General features: G+C 45.1%; 1 protein-coding gene across 1 annotated transcript in view; it reads right to left on the bottom strand.

The window, feature by feature from the left end:
- The window catches only part of Prep (prolyl endopeptidase), a 107,117-nt gene that overhangs the window by 33,371 nt on the left and 59,986 nt on the right, over positions 1-13,760 (bottom strand). Inside the window, exons 8-10 of the mRNA XM_050123948.1 lie at positions 9,912-10,103; positions 7,880-8,077; positions 3,423-3,526 (exon numbers count right to left, since the gene is read on the bottom strand). Of these exons, the coding sequence (XP_049979905.1) occupies positions 3,423-3,526; positions 7,880-8,077; positions 9,912-10,103 (494 nt within the window). The remainder of the gene's footprint in view (positions 1-3,422; positions 3,527-7,879; positions 8,078-9,911; positions 10,104-13,760) is intronic.

Raw genomic sequence — 13,760 nt, 5'->3', positions numbered from 1 at the left:
TCTGAGAGGGCTTCTGATTTTAAATACTATTCACACAGACCACTATGCACCAGCCAAGTTTCTTCAGTGTTCTAACATACTAAGTAAATTAGGACATGTATAATGGGTCATACAGTCTGTGGTGCAGACACTCAGGCAAAACACTCAGCAGTCAGACAGTGTATAAGGATTCTCGAATCCAAGGATCTTTTCAGTGTTCTGGTTCCTAATCTGTAGCTCTGTGATTCAGCCTTCCAGGTGAGAGTGTCTTTTATTTTAAGCTTCTTTGAAATGTTTATTATTTTAAAAAAAAAATTGAAAAGTTTTAACTGAATTTTTTTTTCACATAATGTAATTTCGACTGTGTTTTCCTGTACCAGTTCCTCCCTACCGCCCTACCTGTTGGCTGAGGCTGCTCGTTCATTCCCAGCCGTCCAGACCCAAAATAATCACACAGAAACTATATTATTTGTAATACTGTTTGGCCACTATCTTAAATGTATTTTTCTCTAGCTCTTACATCTTAAATTAACCCATTTCTATTATTTTATATTTTATACAAGGCTTGGGGTTCACAGGCAAGGTTCCAGCGTGTCTGTATCTTGTGGTGGCTACATGGCGTCCCTTTGACTCTGCCTACTCTCTCTCTATATCCTTTAGAGCCTGGCTAATATTCTGTTAAGACACTGGTTGAAAGCAGCTTTTTTATTAACCAATGGCAACCAAGCATATTAACAGCATACAAAGGGGAATCCCACACCACCTCCCCTTGCCTTGGTACGGATCTTGGCCTAATGATACAAATTTAAGATTAATTTTGTTGTATGTATTTCTGTACTTGATTAAAGTATTGTGTTTGTGCACTCATTTAAAAATGTACTGTATAATTAAAAAATACATATTAATAGATGACATCTGTAAGAGTCAAGCTTATAGTCATGTTAGTTAGGTTTTTTAGATGTTTAAAGATATATTTCAGATGGGTAGATATTCTTCAAATCTTTCAAAGACTAACAGAATATGGCATTTAAAATGTTTTAATAACTTAGGACTTTTCATGACAATGAGATTCAGCTGTTCCTGGTAGCACAATTACTTCAAGAGAAAGATGGGCATCAAAGAAGCTTCTTATGGAGTTTGTTAGCCATTTGGGCAAAACCTGCTCTTGTCTGTACTGTTTGGTGTTATGCTGTATAAACTGGATACACAGGACCCACAGAGAAATGACTGCTAAACTTGCCTAAAGGTGAGACAGTCCTTTGGGGCTCCTGCTTCATGAAAGAGTCTGCCCCTGACATTCTGCAGGACATAGAAGAAAGTGACTGACAAACTGCCAATATAGGTGAAACTGTCTTTAATTATTTCCCACTTCATGGGAAAGTCTGCTTTGGGCCTGTTGGCTGAAGATGGATGCCCCCATGGTACAGAAGAACTTTGGACGACTGTCCAGGTATCAAGATGCCTCTGTCAATTCTAGAGTTTTGGAAGTTGCTTACAATGTACTTTCTGTTTACTTAGGTAATAGTATATCCTTCTGGAGTCTTTGATGGAGTTTTAAAAAGATAGTTATAATTATAAAAGATAAATTAGATATAAAACTTTAGACTCACAAATATGGATAGATAATAGATTATTTTCTTTAATTTGCCAAATGTCAATGAACTAAATATTGTAACTATAATTCTTGCTTGATAACGGCTTTGTTATTCTAATTTCCTTATGTTAAAGTTAAAACCTTCCTTTTTATTTGAACAGAGAAGGGGAAATGGTGTGGGAAGTCCTTCTGTATTTGTGTTGCTTTTATCGGTTAATGAATAAAGAAGTGATAGGGCAGAATAGAGGGAGGTGGAAAAACTAAATTAAATGTTGGCAGAAAGTAGGCGGAGTCATGGTGCGGGAGAATTATCTGTATTCTGTTAATCATGTATTTTAATAAAATGCTGATTGGCCAGGCAGGAAGTATAGGCAGATCAACCAGACAGGAAGTAGAGGTGGGGCTATGAGAACAGGGGAATGCTGGAAAGGAGGAAGCTCATTCCTCTCACTCCTGCGCAGACCACCAAAGAAGCAGGATGTAATCTATCTGGCTAAGAAAGGTACCGAGCCATGTGGCTAACATAGATAAGAATAATCGGTTAATATAAGCTACAAGGGCTAGTAAGTAGCCTGAGCTAATGGGCCAATCCGTTTTATAACTTATGGAGATCTGTGTGATTTTCTTTGGGACTTAACGGCTGCGGGAACCCAGTGGAACAGAAACCCCAACAAGCAGGCCCTCATGTTACAGAGTCAGGGAGACGCCATGTATCCACCAGAGGAGATATGAGGTAAACCATGACCCTTGTGGTAAAATATAAAAATGGGTTAATTTAAGATATAAAAGCTAGCTAGCAATATGGCTAAGTGATTGGCTAAGCAGCTTTTTAATTAATATAGTCTGTGTGATTATTTGGGGTCTGGGAGGCTGGAAATGAACGTGCAGCCTCAGCTACCACCTACCCACCGAATTTTAAGTTTCTCTTTCTTTAAAACAAAAGCAAAATAAAAACCCCACAAGAACAAGTCAAACAATCAAAAGACCAATAAGACATATAAGCAAACAAAATTCCCAAACAAAACAAAACGAGGCAAAATGCCTACACAAAACCCACTGAGCTTGTTTGCAGCTGGCCAACTACTCTTGCACATGGGAACTACCTGAAGTGTGGCTAATATCCCCAGTGAGATTCCACTAGTGAAAACTGGTTTTTTCCTTTGCCACCAATTACAGACAGCTTTCTTCGTTAGCGGTGGGACCTGTGTGGGCCTTGTATATGTCACCATAGTCTCTGCGAGGTTGTGTGTGCACCAGTCCTGCTGTGTCTGGAATGGGGTGCCTTTCAAAACACCCCACAGTCTGTGGGTAATCTCTCACTGCAAACGAACAGACACTTTTCATCATGTCAATCAAACAGCAATTCATTTTCTGGAGACTCGATACCTTCGGGGAGCTAAACAAGCCAAAAAGAGAGTTATGCTGGAAAGACAACGACCAGGAACTGAAGTGCGGTGTCTGAACAATATTCTTTAGCTCATCCGTTCATTCAGATGTGCTGCGAGTGCCTGCTCTACTAAGCAGAAACATAGAAACTTCAGACTGGAGATGGAGACATTTTACATGGAGCAAATCTCTTGAAGACCTGAGTTTGTAGTCAGACAGACACAGACAAATGGTGTTGGTTTTCTGTCAAGAACAACAGCCCTGGGAGAGGAACTACAGGGCCTACTTACTACTGAGCCCTAAGCACTTGGCTCGGTGCCTAGAAACAGTGGGAGCTGCAAACATATTTGTCCTCTGTATTACCGTGGGTTAGCTCTGTGGGTTTTGATAAGGGGGAATGTGAACAGGCGCCTGTGAGTCACATTCCCCAACTGTCCTGCTAAAGACATCAATGTCTCCATACCTGGATTGTCTGGTAATCAGAAGCATCGATTCCCTTCACCGTCACCTCGCGGAAAACCATGGGTTCCAGTTCCTCTTTGGTAAGATCACAGTGGTAAATGACACCTAGAAGGGGAGGAAGTCTTAGGTTAGCATCCAAGACTCATGAAAAACGAGGGCTCCAGAGATGCTAGGTGGTACCCGAGGCTAGCACCAGGCAGGACCCTATTCCATCAGCACCCTGGTAGGTGTGGGAGGCAGATGAGAAGAGTCTGCTAAGAGTGGTGCCCTGGAAGAGCGGAGGTCTCTTCATCAACACCACCTACTGCCTCCCCTCCTCCAACACCGTGATGGTTCTGCTTACTGTTAACCTGACTGTGTTTGGGTCACCTAATGGCCACATCTTAGGCGTTGCAGAGAGTATTTCCAGGAATTTAACTGAGGAAGGAAGACTCACCCCAACTGTGGGTAGTGCTATCCCATAGATTGGGGTCCTGGACAGAATATAAAGGGGACAAAGGAAGAAAGCAGGTGAGCACCATTGTTTGGCTCTCTGCTACCTGATCTGCCCTCGTGTGAGCAAGAAGCCAACTCTCAGGCCTTCCCCGCTGTCTTACCTACTTTTAGATTGCTGTGATAAAACACCATGACCAAGGTAATTTACAAAAAAAAAGAGAGAGAGAGATTTAATCTGGCTCAAAGTTTCACAGGGTTAGAGTCCATGATGGCAGAGTGATAGAACAGCCCAGAGCTCACAACCTGATCTGCAACTATCAGGCAGAGACACACTGTGAATCCCACCAGACTTCTGAAGCCTCAGAGCCCACCCCCAGGCACCCACCTCCTCCCACAAGGCCACACCTCCCAATCCTTCCCAAACAGTTCCACCAATTTAGGACCAAGAATCCAAATAAATGAGCTTATGGGGGCCATTCTCACTCAAACCACCACATCCACCATAGTGGATCCCACACCTTCAGCTGTGAGCCTTCTGTCCAGTATTTTATCACAGCAACCAGAAAAGTAACTAAAACCAACGCCACCCTGAGCACTCACTGCAGAAAACTCACACATCCCTGGGGATTTGAGAAAAGGAAGGATACCTAACTGACCTCAACAGCTTTTCTCCAACCCAGGTCACAAAGGAATGCCCCCCACCCCCATGGTAAACTCATCTGGAGTCATTTACCTGAATGGGCTCTGATGGGAAAGTCCCACGATCTACTCAAGGTCTACAGCCAGTGGGGGGCTCTTGACCAGTCCCTTTGGGCTTGTGCTACCTGACACACACCCAGCCAAGGACACAAAGGAACAAAGGTGATCCATCACACGTCATTTCAGAATCAAATTTTCAGCTGTCCCAGTAATTGTGGAAATTCCAAATAACTAACATATACCAAGAATTTTAGCTTATTAAAACCACTAATGAAAATTCTACTCCCTGAATTTAATGCTGCCCTCTTAATATTTAAGAATTACATCAACGAAACAATTAGGGAGTGAGTCAGAGAAGCTGGTGTGGAAACCTTAGCTCGTACTTGAAATATACACTGTCAAGGGGAAGACAAATTGGTCCCGAGACCCCAGTGCTTGCTGGAATCCCACAGGGCACAGTGAAACCGACTGCTCATGGATTAAAATGACAGCTCTCTTTCCTCTCAACCCCTCCATGGTAGGTATTTCTCCAGCAGCTGAGAAACAATATTCTGTATGTAAGTAACTATGACAGTTAATAAGGGTTTTTGGTTTGGTTTGTTTTTTAAATCAGTACAAGGTACACACACACACACACACACACACACACACACACACACCTCTGAATTGGGGAGAAAAATAGGTTCCAAACATTGCAACAAAAATAAGATGGAACAAAGAGCAAGCATGTGCCACACGATCACCCAATTTGTCCTGATGTCACCACAAATAATGAAGGATTCGGGAGCTAGAATTAAGAGCTCAGTGAACTCAGACAAGCCACCAGAAACTGGAATTAAAATCCCTAATGAAAGATGAAGAGGAGGAGACAGACTCTCCATTCCTGTCTACTCAGACGGCACAATTCTCAAGACAGAATGAATACACAACCGGGGCTGGCTGTCATGTAAAGAGAGTGGCCCATACTTCCTCCATTCTGGACAAACACACACAGGGATAAGCTTGCTGGTGTCCATCATAAATGTATTTTATCACTATTCCCTGTGTATAGTCATCTCGGTTAGCCCAGGTTAGTTTACTGCACATTCTTAATACTATAACAGGAACCACTGTAACCATGTCTGTCCCTCCTGATCATGTAGACAAAGTGAGCTGGAAGAAAACGCTCTGGGTCACAGTCAGCAGAGGCTGCCTAGGAAATGACTTCAAGATTGAAAGAAGGACTCGATTATAGAAGTTCCTTAAGGTAGAGGAAGTATCTGGCCTTAAGATGATCCCGGATAAAAAAGCAGTGCCATTACAACAGTAGGACAGAGGCAGGGAGAGCAAGTGGTGTCGCCTGAGGACGGAGGCAGGGAGAGCATCTGGCGTGGACTGAGGACAGAGGCTGGGAGAGCGGCTGGTGTCGCCTGAGGACGGAGGCAGGGAGGGCGGCTGGTGTGGACTGAAGACCGAGGACAGGAGAGCGGCTGGTGTGGGCTGAGGACTGAGGAGGCAGGGAGGGCGGCTGGTGTGGGCTGAGAAGTGAGAAGGGGTACCTAGGGATGACAGCACTCTGGGAAGAGGTGTGAAAAGAGTGTCGGCAGGATCTCCAATGTCGACATGAAGAGAAACAGGGTCCTGTAATTTAGGTAGGTATCTTACCTGCTCTATTACAAGGCAGGATTTAATAACACAAAAAAAGGGTAAAAAAAAAAATTACAAAAGCCAAGGCTCTTTTAAAAGGTTCTGTCTTTTCCAAAGCATGTGTTTCTTTGTTATTGGACGGCTGCTTTGCCCTTGGCGTTAGAAGGCCTGAGTCTGGAAACTCCACTCTCTGGTTTTAGGTGTCTTATTACATCAAGTGAGAAGGGAAGGATGGGGAGAGTGAGCGAGGAGACAGAGAGACAAACAGCACCACAGTAACAAATGGAGGCTTTCCGGGAAGCAGCCAGCAGCAAGCAACTAGGAACACTTTTCCCTCCAACCTCCACAGCCACGGCCACAGGCAGCAGTTCATTGTTGGCACAGAAACATCATTTCCCACTAGGACAACAAGCCCTTTTCTTCAGATAATGATGAAATAAACGGCCACATGGGGTCACTGGAGGAGGCTGCGGGCCTCGGGGACCCTGGATTTCTATTAAGAGCGGATGAGTCACCCTTATTTGTCTTCTTCTCTCTCCTTCGTTCATTTAAATGGCTGAAGACAAGAGTTTAAAGCACAATGTTTAGACCCAGCGGAAGCTTGAGAATAAAGTGTGGGCCCTGTGACTGCAGGGAGGGGGTGTCCCCCTCTGCTCACCGGTTACTGCTGAGCACCAGGTTCTGGGCAGGGGGCTAAGGGTAAGGGCTCCTGACTTCCAGCTTTGGGTCTGCTTCTACTCTCGTGGGCTCTTGTGCTCCCCTCAATCCCCTGAAAGGTACTTGGGGAGTAAGGCCTGATGCACCCCAACCCACTGACGGAGCATCACTCTCTCTGCTATAACAGTCCTGTCAGCAGGCTGTCAGGCTAAGATTTCTTATGAACTCAGAGGCGCAAACAAAATTGCACCCAGTCGAGGCACCACTGCAATCTGGTCAAATCCTGAAGGAAGGATGGCCACTTCATCACTCTCGCCAGAGACTGCCTCATCTACCAGCAAATAACGGCGACCAAATCGGAGGGACAGAGAGTGCTCCCCAGGAGCCTGGCAAGTGAACAAGACAAGTGTAGGAGCAGGTCTGCCTGGTCAGCTACGATCTGCCAACTGAGCAGACTCCTGGGGCAAACACAGTCTGTGTGCGGCCACAACTCTATACAGTGGAGGAGAGAGAAAAGTCCATGCAAAGCAAATGAATGTGTCCAGCTCTGCAGAAAGTATAAAACAGAATTATTTTACTTTAGAAAAAATTAACTCATACCACAAAGTGAAAATCTCATCTTTGAAGTATCTTCCTTTTCTAACAAATCTGAGACAACAACCTTTTTCCCCCCAATGACTGCACTTTTAGAATTAGTTTATTCTGGGAGGCATTCTGTATGCTGGGTGTGGCTGTTCAAGGGGTTTGTCCGTTACCTACCCTATACATCTCTGTTCAGATCAAGGCCTGGACTAAGACTTACATTTGTTGGCACCGAGAATAACAGCGGTTCCCACAGAAGGTAACAGGAATATGGTTTTTAGTTTCCTTTGTTCTGAATTCCTGATTCCCTCTAGATAGTTTTGTCTATAGCCCATCCTTGAATTCCCGGTTCCCTCTAGGTGGTTCTGTCCATAGTCCAGCCTGTGTTAGGCACAAACATCTTCGCACTGCCCCACTTCCCAGAAGACTCCCCCTCACCATCAGCGAAGGACCTCTCACCTGGAGACAGAAAGGACGTGAACTGGTAGAAGATCTCCGAGTCCTTTTTGCGCCCGCTGTACCCCACCACGCTGCCCACGTCCAGCGGGAAGGTCTTGAGGAGAGCACCTGTGGTCAGGTCGTGAAGCTGCAGAATGTTCTTCACGTCGTGGAGGTAGCACAAGACCAGGAAGTTGGACCTGACACAAGCCACCCACTCTGAAATGACAGGGAGAGAAAACCCAAAGCTGCTTTGAAAATCAGAGAGCACGTCACTCAGCGAACTAAACAGCAGGGCTAAAGCCCTGCTGTGTGTGCCGTGGTGACACCTGCAAGGTCCTTTCAGGATCTGCTTTAACCCTGCACCCAGTCTTCAGCACAGCGGATGCTGTTGTGTTCACCTACGGCACTCACGGTAACATGACAACACAACACACAACAACAGAGTTCAGTCTTGAGAACTGCATAGTGTTTAGGTCGCACTCACGGCCACCCATGGCTGCGTGAGTCCTGCAGACTGGACATGAGACACGTGGCTGCAAATATCCCTGCCTTGGAGCAGGTGCGAGCCTGGCAGCTCGGCAGTGCTCCTGGCTGTACCACCTCATGCATATAGCTCTGCCTCAGTATAGACGGGTCACCTGGTTCTCCATGTGACACTGGAAGGGTTCTGGCACAGCTTGCCGAAGGGAATGAAACGGTCCATCCAGCACCTGCTCTGCAACTCAGGACTGAAACGGTCCAGCCTGCTCTGTGACTCGTGACCAACTCAGCATCCAAAAACAGAAGGTCAGAGGAGGAACGCAGGAAGGTGTTCCTGGCATGCTATAAGCATCTCTCCCCATGCTGAGGAGTCTGGGAGAGACTACAGCCTGGCACGTCTACACTGAGGTGACCAGTTGCTACCTTAGTGGAAAACCCGTGCTGAGTTGGGGCTCTCAAGTTGCAGGTGTGAACTCTGCAGGGAAAAGTGGGTGGGGCTGTCTTGGGGCTTGTCTGACTGGCATGGGGGTTCAAGTCAGGGATCTTAATACTTAATACCAGATGGTGGAGGGGTGCAGCCCAACGCCCAGGCTGGGGAGAAGCCAAGCAAACTCGACTTCCTCAAGAACTACGGACGTTGTAGAAAGACACACCATGGGAGCCTGTGTCCCTGAGATCAGCTCTCTGCTGTCCACGCCAGCAATATCAGACATTTATGCAAAGCACGGTGGACAGGAGTTTCTCACAGGTCCAGATGTGAACCTGGATCTGCATGGCTGCACACACGTGTCACTCCCTGGAGAACACACGGCAGGAGTGCTTTAGCTGAGAAGGGCTATTCTGCAGCCTGGGCACGGCTCTCCCTACACACAGGATACTTCTGAATGGCCTCAGTTCCTCACTCAACTTACCACAGACGCTCACTTCCCACAAGCAAACTCTTCGTTGGTCTGCAGAACTGAACTCTGCTCTGTGATAATCTCTCTGGACTAGTGAGTCATCTAGTTAAATTCTGTCTTCATGCGCGCATTTATAAGTCAGCACATAATTTTTGGTAAAATGCTTAAGTGCCTGTGGCAGCTTAATTAAACACAGGGGCAACCTAGTCTCTTTTCTAGCAAGATGGCTGGAAATCCACCCTCGCTTCTACAAGAGGCGGAAACAGGCAAAGGCGACACAAAAGAGTTGTCATTCTTTTTATCAGAAAGTGTGCACTGTTTAAGAACAACATTTCTGGGCTGGAGAGATGACTCAGAGGTTAAGAGCATTGCCTGCTCTTCCAAAGGTCCTGAGTTCAATTCCCAGCAACCACATGGTGGCTCACAACCATCTGTAAAGGGGTCCAGTGCCCTCTTCTGGCCTGAAGGCATACACACAGACAGAATATTGTATACATAATAAATAAATAAATAAATAAATAAATAAATAAATAATATTTTTTTTTTAGAAAAAGAACAACATTTCTAATAATCACAAGCCAAAGTACTGAGGAACTAGTCACCAGACCATGAAGTGGACCAATCTGATGATGCTCCCACAAGCCCAATTTCCCAGCAGCCACTGCTCTTACCTAAGACATCTTTCTCGTGCTCGGGAACAAGCACTTTCCACTTAGACTCGTCAGGGTCCATGAAGTCGATGTTGATCAGACGGTAATTAGGAGAATTGCGGTTTGTCTTGAACGTGAATACCGTCCCCTCATTGGTTACGTAGTCATATTCTCCTTCAAAATTGTCTATCAGCTTTACCCACTTCAGGATTCCTGCGGAGACACAAAGCATTCTGGTCACCTCTGATACTGCAAGAAACGATGCAGGCTTCCATGGAGGGAGGGGAGGGGCTCTTCCCTTTCCATAAAGCCCAAGACACAGATGGTACCGAGAGCTCCAACACTCAAGAATGAGCAAGGGCTAGCTGTGAGTGGGGGCCAAAGAGCACTTGAACACTCTGGCACTAAGGGGGCCTGAAGGACCTTGTCTCCCACCCTACCATTGCCCACACCTGCTAACCCCTCTTCTGGGCAAGTCTCAAATCAAAGCCTGGCTTTCCACCTCTCCTGCCACCCTACAATGTCATCAGTCCTGCTCCACGACAGTGGCCCTCAACCAGGCCAACAGACACACCTCTTCTAAGCAGCATTTGCAAGGTCTACATTTTGGTTTTGGTTGCTGTGATTTAGGAGGTGAGGGTTGCTACTGCCATCTAGTGGTATAGATCAGATATGCTGCTAAAAAATGCTACCACCCACAAGTCGGTCCATAACAAAAGTCAACAGTGCCAAAGTTTGAGAAGCTTTGACCTATAGTGTTAGCTTTCTGACTGGTTTTCCCACAGCCATTCTTGATTTACTCCATTCCAGTCAGCAGGATGTCTTAATATTCTAACCTGGTCCACAATGGTGCCTTTCCCATTACACTCTGAATAAAGTCCCCACACAACACACCTAAGTCAACGCTGGCACATGCCAACTCTGAGCTCTAGGGTACTCAGGCTCTGTCCGCTGACCGGGCCAATCTCAAATGGCTGGTCACTTCTAACAAGCACACACGGTGACACTGCTCTCCAAGATACAGCTTTGTGGATTCCTTGCTACTTCACACTCAGCTTGTAGGCATTTCGCAGTTGTAAGAGCTGTATTGAATGAGGTGAGGGACGCTTGGAAATCCTTTATCCTAAGAACTGGCACAGTGGTCATCACTAAACATCTTACCCACATCCGCCAGCATCCTGCAATGGCTCTGTGAACCTTAATGATCAGGCTCAGTGACAATCTTAGAGAATATATCCGGGAAAGAAGTCCACAACTTTAGATAGTCTCCAAACATCTCCCAACTTCAACTGCACAGCAAACTTCGATTTTAATCTGGACCATTCGTTTCTACTCCAGTGCGTTTGGTAAGTACTTTGCACCTGTGTCTTATTTGTAACCACAGAATAGCTTTACATACAGTGTCGTTGACTTAAACAAATCAGGGAAAGTGTGATTCAAACACGGGAGACCAGTCCTGTGGTCAGATACTTGGATCAAAATCCCAGCCCTCCCTCTGGTAAGTCACGTGACTTTGAATGATTTCTTTATTCTCTGTCTAGCTTTATTTCCTCAACCATCAACTAAGAATCACAGGAAACATGAAAACAGGAAAAAATATTTTTAAAGTGGTTGTTAGTATATCTACTGCACAATAAAAATTCAGTGAAACTGTTTTTAAAAGTAATTTGAATTAAGACCAATAAAACCAGCAGTAAAAACCTAAAACCTTCCTAAATGTTGGCAGTAACCAGTTAAAAACACTGAGGAGGGCCTTCTAGTAGAGGCAGTCATAGGACACCTAGAAAGGTACCTAGCATGAAATGTGGGGTCTATACAAAAACAAAAAAGCAAGCAAAACCACCGAGCTTCTTCTAAGGAAACATTAAAATAAAAACACAGCACAGCCCCAAGAGACAACGACCCCACTGGAAACAGAGGAATGTGAATGTAAGGTCATTCTGAGACTACAGCCAGGCAGGAGCTCGTCTATGTCGCTGACCAGCCCAACTCTGTCCCTCACGTTCACAACACCTTAGTTCTGCCTCCTTTTACTCCTGCCGAGACTCAGCCACGGAGAAGCACACAGGCTTCACTGTCACCTCCTTCCCTAGCAGAAACATCGGAGACAAGTCAGTCTCAGTCTCCGTCCCTGGGTTCCCGTGCACGCTCCATTTCTGTTCTCTATGACTTCTGGGCCCTTTCTGCCAACAACAATGTACCTGGAAGGCCCTGTGTAAGTGTTTACAGTACTGAGATTGTTTCAGCTCAAAGGCTTCTCAGAATACATACTTAGACACTCCCGGAGCAGACCTTACAAAATGCACACGAAGCACAGCTAGACTTCTTAACTTTTTAAGTGGCAAATTGCTCCCCTCAAACGAGTACTCGGTAGGTGATCCACTCTATGGCAACAGTAACTTGCTCTCTCTCTCTCTCCCTCCCCTACCCCCCACACCCTCATGTCTTAGAACAGCAACAATTTAAGTCACTAGCTGCCAATCAAACATTTAAGGATAATCGGAAAGCTTCATTTGTTTATAGTAAAAATGACAAATCACTATTTCTTGAACTATGACATTTGTGGATACCAAATCTTGATCCAGTCAAATGTCAGATTGCTTAAATATTCCCCTGCCAACAAAGCATTCATGATGTAAACGTTTATTTCACAGCATAACCTTCTATGGTTTCTGCTTGAAAAGGTCGTGGAGACAGTGGCATTTATCACAACCCCAACCCATGCGAAGCCACTCGAGTACACACCAGCCCCAAACACTGCAGGAAATTCCTTTGTAGTGCACATAGGGGAGCCTAAAGAGAAGCAACGGTCCTCAAACAATCAGGTTCTGCTGCACAGCAACACCTCAGACAAGCCTGTGGGCTTGTCACTCCACTCTGGGCTGACTAGCTGTGACAAGACACAGTGGGTCTGTGGTGCATCAGAGCAAGAAGCTGTGACTGGATTGGTGCAAAAACAGGTGTAAGATGCAAAATGCTTTCATTTCAATTAACTTTATTATAAGAAAATAACCTGGGACTTAAAAGCATCACACACAGAAAGCAGCCAGACCTGAAGTCTATATACGCACCTCAGTGGACTTCCATGCAGTAAGGACAGACATGTGGCAGCTGTGGAGTGCCACGCTGGATTTTACACGCTTACAAATGTGTTTTACACACTTAACTACCACCAAAGCTGAAACATCCACGACAGAGTTAAAACTAGAAAGATAATTAGCTTTCCATCCTCTTTCTATCTTGTGTCCATCACAGCATCTCCTAGTATTTAGCCTTTCTTCTTCTCTCTTCTACATGTTATACTGCATCCATGTATATCTTTGTTTATATATATGTAAACATATTATATATAATAAATATACATTAAAATACATAAACAAAGATACATATGCATACACATATTATAGAGGGAAATTGTACATTATTTTCTCTTTCTGAGATTGTATGAACTCACTGAATATTATGCATTCTAAATCCATCCATTTTCCTGCACATTTGTGGTCGCATTTTTTTCTTTAGAGCTGAATAGTATTCCATTTGATACACACACCAAATTTTCATGATCCATTCAATTGCTGTTAGACATCTAGGTTGCTTCCAGTTCTTTGCTCTATAGTGAAAGCAACAAACACCGCCAGCAATAAATACTGGCTGCAAATATCACTATGGTAGTGTTGAAAAACAGTTCAGGGCCAGGCCCTCACTGGGTAGGACATGTCAAAAGGAAGCCTGTGAAGCCCCATGTGCTCCAGAATCCTGCTCTAGTCTTTGATGGAAAAATAAGAAACAATTCATTTAAGAAGAAGAAGAAGAGGGAGGGGGGAGGAGGAGGAGGAGGAGGAGGAGGAGGAGGAGGAGGAGGAGGAGGAG

The sequence above is a fragment of the Alexandromys fortis genome, unplaced genomic scaffold, assembly GCF_014885135.2.
Source record: "Alexandromys fortis isolate MF-2015 unplaced genomic scaffold, M_Fortis_MF-2015_v1.1 scaffold_211, whole genome shotgun sequence".
Classification (NCBI taxonomy): domain Eukaryota; kingdom Metazoa; phylum Chordata; class Mammalia; order Rodentia; family Cricetidae; genus Alexandromys; species Alexandromys fortis.
Note: the sequence above shows the minus strand (reverse complement) of the source record. Positions and strands in the feature narration are given on the sequence as shown.